This window comes from Sinocyclocheilus grahami, unplaced genomic scaffold (genome assembly GCF_001515645.1).
Source record: "Sinocyclocheilus grahami isolate Dianchi unplaced genomic scaffold, SAMN03320097.WGS_v1.1 scaffold2744.1, whole genome shotgun sequence".
In the NCBI taxonomy this organism is placed as follows: domain Eukaryota; kingdom Metazoa; phylum Chordata; class Actinopteri; order Cypriniformes; family Cyprinidae; genus Sinocyclocheilus; species Sinocyclocheilus grahami.
In genome coordinates this window covers 67,443-73,932 of record NW_015507922.1, presented here as the reverse complement: position 1 = coordinate 73,932, position 6,490 = coordinate 67,443, and the positions used below count along the sequence as shown (strand labels likewise).

Sequence of the window (6,490 nt, the reverse complement as noted above, 5' to 3'; positions counted from 1 at the left end):
GACTGATGCTATGGTATTGACCCTCTGCCTGGCCTAACGTTTCTGCCACTCAAGTCTTCTATTAATAAACTTCTGCATATGGATTCTAACGCCGCCTCAGCCTCACTGTTACATATATTTTATTTTATATTTTATAAACACTGATAAACATACATAGAGCACATAAAAATTTCTCAGTAAAACTTGTACAAATGTAACGCTAATCACCAGACAGACACTAGAGCTTTCGATGCATGCGTTGTTTATTCTGTAACACAAGGAGAAATATATTTTCTCTGGTGATACAGTGGGCATTTATACATATACTGTATATATATATATATATATACAAAAAAAAAAGAGATTCACTTACATTTGAATTTAAATATGTTGTTAGTCATGCTACGCAAATTTAATCTAAACAACAATGTTGGTCATACAATCACAATCAACTAACATATTACACAACATCACTGAACGTTCAATTTAACATTATTTGTGAGATTAACGTACTATTAAAAAAACACACATTTTGCTAGAGCTCATTTACCTACCCCTCTCAACATCAGATACACTTCTCTGCTCGGGGGAAGGTAGTGGTTTCACAGGTAAAAGTCTTTACTTAATGTTGACACTGGAGGTCGCACAACAATAATTAACTGAACAAAAATATAGACATTTTGGTGAAAGACATAACATTCACAGGAACATTTTTAACACTGTTACACAAGTTACTCTTAAAGAAAAAAAAGTACTGACAAGAACTTGTCCCGAGCGAGAGAGAGTTACAACAATCTCAACATAACACATCTTCAAACTTTCCATTTAGTTGTGATATGGAAACACAACACTTCAGACCAATATTAAGTAGGAAACTTAACATTTTTGAATACATCCAGGAATGGCATGTTTATACTTTATATTATGTTCTGCACATATACGTTCTGCTCTGTTTGTTTATTTAATTTGAAAGTATTCAAACAAACTCTCAATTGCACGCTGTTTTGTGAGCTTTTTCCATTCATTTGGGATCTCACCCTGACCCTGGAATTTTTTATTGTAGTACTTTTCCAGATCTTTCTGGAACCTGCACACAAACCATTTCCAGTATGGCAGCTCAGAGGTATCAAAGGTGATGCTCCACTTTGCATAAACACCTCCTGCTCTTCTGTATTCTTTATATGGAAACCACTCATTTGATGCACAAAACCTTTTACCACTTGACACTAAAGTTGTGCAAATATCAGCACTGAGATGCTCTGTTTGATGGTAATGCCAACCTTTGATCCCATCCACTCGATGGAAGCGAACATTGTGATCTCCAGGATGATCTTTGGTGGTGTTGGTGCAGATGGCTGTACAGAACGGACACTGAACCCAACAGCACTGACAGAAGTGATCAATCAGAAGCTCATCTGGCCTGAACTTGATGTCCAGTTTTTCATCAAATGCATGTATGTTAAACTCTTTACTGATGTCAGTCATTATAGCAGGGAGTTCTTTTCTTATCACATCTTCTAGGAGGTTGAAATCATCAACATCATCGTGTTCGACTCCACTGAGTTCTTTTTCAGAGAAGATCAGCACACCTGAGAGCTCCTCTGTGAAACCCTTCAACCACAAACCAACATCTCCACTGTTCACTTGAACATGTTCAGTAGATTCATTTGCTGCGTCCATGATCTTCTGCTGCAGGAGTTCAATGTTCTTCTTCATCTTGGGTAAAACACTGACACTGAACTTACCAGTGATAAACTGACTGACTTCATGTCTGATGAAACTCTTAAAGTGATCTCTGGGATTGCGAATGTAGTTCATGTATTGGTTGAAATCCTCCTCTTCTGCCAGTGTCTTCAGGATGTGTATCTCCAGATTGGATCTGTTTCCATTCAGTGATTCACAGTCTGTTTGAATGTCATCTGATAAATCTCTGGCAGTCTTCTTGTAGACACTTTGCTTAACAGGCTCTCTGAGTTTCTGACAGATGATCTCACCAAAAATGACAGCTGATGCAGCTCCATGGAGGTGTTTCTGGAAAACACTATAGTATTCTTTTCTCTTCTTCTCAACATATATTACAGGATCATTGGCTTCCCTGAACAGTCTGTGTTGGCCAGTGATCATCTTGTTTGCTCTCTTAGAGATGGACAGAACCAAATCCATGAAGAATTCATTCTTGAACACATAGTGCACTGATGCTTCCTCGTGTTCGGTTTCTCTTGCCTTGATGTAATCTGTGAGTTGTTGAATGCAGCTTTTGTTGTAGCCCATCTTTGAAATGTTAAATGACTGAATCATTTTGTCTGTCTGCAGAGTAACATCTGTGACAAATGATCTTATTTGGGCCTCGTCCTCTTTAGATAGAATGTAACCCAACTTCTCTTTAGCTGATCTGTAAACATTTGTGATAGCTCCGGTAATTCCACTGGATTTCTTTACCTTCACATAATCAGAAAAACTCAGTACTTTGAAAATATCCTTGCTCTCCCCCCAGTGGTCTACAGGAGCACTATTATAGATGTCACTGAGGAGGATTCTTACATCTGTCAATATGTCAATCTCTTTGATTGCAGGAGTGTCTCTGATGATGTTTTTCACACACCGTTTCCAAAACAAATCAAACTCTTTCTTCACTGTTTCTTCATCATTTGCTTTGTCTTTGAGTTTTAAGGCAAGTTCTTTGCTCTTTTCCAAGAGAGTGTTTTCATGATGTGTCCTCTGAGCATCGATCTTTTTCCTCAGGTCTCGCTGCTGAAGAACCTCATTTAATTTCCTCTTTGTCTCTCTCACAATGTTTTCCTGAACATCTTTGATTTTGGTTTTAAATGACATTTTCCACTGAATCAGTAAATCGGCATCTGTGTCTTTTTCAAAGAACTCTGACATTGATTTTTCCACTTCTTCATTTGTCTTCTTCAGTTCTCTCTGAAGATCAGTTTCCTCAATCTCATGAATTGCTTCATTTTCTATTTTGTTGTGTAACTCGTTCTCAGTTTCCATCATGGCTCTGCGAAGACTCCAGGACCACTTGCTGTATTCAGTCTCCAGTTTCCTGTAGGCTGAGATCTCCAGAGAATTTCTGAAGCTGAAGACGAATCGTTCCTTCAGTAAAGCCTCCCAGAGATCTTTAATACGATCTTTCAAGTGTGTCAGCCTCATTCCATGTGATTTTGAGGCATGAGACATAATAGTTTTCTTCAGTTCTTGAATGTTCTCACAGTAGTTTGGGTTTGGTGGTGCCATCGGTGGGCTGCCCTCCCAAAGCTGAGCAAAATACTTCACATCTTTCTGAACATCAAATTTAATGATATCACTGAAACGTTCTGCATCACAGACTTCATCTTTAGCAGCGAGTTTTGTCATCTCGTCCAGTTTCTCCTGCAGTCGTCTCCTTCCCTCCATGTTTTTCTCTCCAGCTGTGATGTCCGACACGTTCTGATGCACAAACACACAGCTGGGATTCAGTCTGACCTTCTTCATCCTCAGGATGGCCTGAACAACAATCTGAAGAATGTCCTGTATCTCAGATGGGTTTTCACCAAAGATGTTGATCAGTGTCAGATTTCCAAGACCAACAACAAATGTGGCCAGTTCATTGTCATGATGTCTTGTTGACCTTCCAGCCAGTTCTAGAGCACGAAGACCCTCAGTATCAACAACTAGAATATAGTCACAGGTGAGCATTGTTCTCATCTCGTCTGAGACTCTGACCAGCTGCATGAAAGCTCCTCTGGTGCACCTGCCAGCGCTGACAGCAAACTGGAGTCCAAACATGGCATTGAGCATGGTGGATTTCCCAGAGCTCTGGATCCCTAAAATTGACAGCACAAAGACTCTCTGGTCTCCCAGTTTCTGGACGAGTTGATCTAGAACAGCAGAGACCCAGATTACAGGAACATGAGCAGCATCTCCATCCATCAGTTCCAGTGGAAATCCAGAGATCATCATCTCTGCTGCAAGACTCGGGAGAGAAGAAAAGTCAGACTGCAGGTCTTTCTTGTTCTTCCTCACAGATGAACACGATTCATAGATTTGACCGATCTCCCTCATGATGTGCTCCAATCCAAAGGCTGCAGCTTGAAGTTCCTCAGATATTCTCTCAAGGTCAGCTTGTTCAGCTTTGAGATGTTCAGATTTGTCTTGGCTCTCTTTCAGTTTTAACACTGTCGACCACTTTTCATCATACTTGTGATGTAGAGCATAAAGGTCATCTGATATATATTCATCAAGAAAGATTCCGAGCCATTTGAGGAAAAACATCTTGTTTGCAGAATCTGAATTCATTTCTTTAATAAAGAGCTTCATAAACTTGCTGACATCAGATTCATGTTGCTCTTCACGGATTTTGCCCATTTCTGTTCGTTTTCTACTTATTTCATTTTCTGTTATATCTGCTTGAGGTCGATGTAGTTCTTTGTTCTTCTGACTCCACCGATGCCACAGTTTCCCCTGACAGGGCAGAAATGATTCTTTGACCTTTGTCAGGTCTTTCTTCTCCAGTAAATGAATCATCTGCTGTGCTGCTACTCTTCCTCCCCTGCAGCCATCATCATCTTCCTCATCTACTCTGATGTCTGAGTGTTTGGACACATCTTCAAGTCTGAAAGCAGAAGATGATTCTGAGAGACAATCATTTATAGTTTTTCTGAGTTCTTCAGATACATCTGACTGATTCCGGTCTTTCAAACCGATTTTGTATTTCCCTTTCTTCATCTCAGTTACAGTACATTCATCTTCAGTAAAAAGGCAAATGAGTGGCTTTGCACTCCTGTATAGGTTTTGGATTGTTGTTGTATGTCTATCATTCCTGTCCAGTCGTGGTAGAAGAACAACATTGACTGAGGTCATTTCAGTGAGGATCTGCAGCTGTTTCTCATGGTCTCCTGCATCACCATGAAGATTGCAGAACGCAACACAGTTAGCAAATTTATCTGTGTTTTTCCCAGAGGGGCAGAACCAGGCAATCTCCACCACTCCATCCATCAGGACTCTGGTACTGCTGCTGCCTGGGCAGTTCCTGTGGAAGAACGTGTTGTGTTTCTCATTGATCAGACTGTTCATCAGATGAGACTTGGATGAAGACACAGAGCCAAACCTGAAGAAAGGCACCATCGGAGTTTGTGCCTTGTAGATCGGCTGGATGTGACTGATGATTTCACTGTTGTTGTTTCTCATTTTCCAGCTCTTGTTGATTTGTCTAAATGTCCAGAGAGGAAACTCGAGCCGTTGTGTGAATGGATCAGGAACAAGCAGAGGTAGAGCGTACTGACACTGGGACAGTTTAGTCACTATCAGCTGCTTAAGGAAACCATCAGCACAATGAAACACGGCCATCTGAACATCCATCGGGTCAATTCGCTCAGATTGTCTTGTTCCTTTTTCAGACAAATATATTGCTTTGAAGATATCACTCTCATCTTCAGGTGAGTCATTGTCGCTTTGTTGTGTGTGATCTTCCTCATTGGTCTCTTTAGTTTTAATGTATCTTGCTCTGTAGTCCATCATCAGTAGTTTTTCTAGGAAACTCAGAATCAACTCCTCTTCAGCACAAGACTCATGGAACTGTAATGAATGTGCCTTTATCTGAAGAACATCTGCAGCTCTTAGTTTGTTGTTGCGCCTGCCTTCAAGATGAAGTCTGTGATATAGATGCTCTATTTTTTCTCTTTCAGTCTTTTCTTGTTGTAGATGTTGATCTGGACTGAATTTGGTTGTTCCAACATCGTCGTTTTCTACCTGTTTTATAAAAAAAATAGATTAATTTTATTCAATGGTAAATATAATGTGGCAACAATGTGTAAAAGAGTTGGTATATGTTTTTTAGCAAATGGCTGCAATATAACAAAGAGTGAAAAATTTAAAGGGGTCTGAATACTTTCCGTACCCACTGTATGTTATTATGTAAAAGCTGCTTGTGATGGGCTTTGGTTCATCGTGTGACATTCTCATCACCTCCTGCATTTGGTGGTCATCAGTGTATTACAAAGGTACAAAACAGATTTCAGTACTTCAATAGGTTGGTATATTAACATTATATCAGTTAATGAAATTACGGTATTTAACTGTAAATTTAAGTTAAATACCATAAAACCTAAAACGTTGCTACCGTATTTTTTACGGTAAAATTCCGGCAACCACAGCTGCCGGTTTTTTACCATAAATTTTACGGATTATATTTTACAGTGTACATGTTATGATATTTGGATAGGATGTTGGAAACTTACTTTCTGCAGGAATGTTTGCTAAATTTGTCCTCTGTCTTTGTGGTACTACATATTCTTTTCCAGGAGATGGTATTTGCTATTTGCAGTGTGATATTTGAAAATTGCCAAGATCTGCTGTTCTGCTCAGAAGGTGTAAAAACCACAGCTACATTTGTATCTCCTCTTTGATCTCATTGTCATGTCAACGTGACCTGACCTAGCTCTGAACTTCAGGTTAATTTAGATGGAAGAACACAGTTGGCAGGACGTAGATAGTGACACAGTGGATAAATTAATTTGACATCTAT

General features: G+C 39.6%; 1 protein-coding gene across 1 annotated transcript; it reads right to left on the bottom strand.

The window, feature by feature from the left end:
- Positions 1–936: 936 nt before the first annotated feature.
- On the bottom strand, positions 937–5,499 carry LOC107575597 (interferon-induced very large GTPase 1-like). The gene has a single exon (XM_016261953.1). The coding sequence runs from the start codon at positions 5,482–5,484 to the stop codon at positions 937–939; it is 4,548 nt and encodes a 1,515-aa protein (XP_016117439.1). The 5' UTR covers positions 5,485–5,499.
- Positions 5,500–6,490: the final 991 nt, after the last annotated feature.

Bases quoted from the DNA above. Each gene is read 5' to 3' on its own strand.
- LOC107575597 (XM_016261953.1), bottom strand. From the start codon at position 5,484: ATGATGGACTACAGAGCAAGATACATTAAAACTAAAGAGACCAATGAG.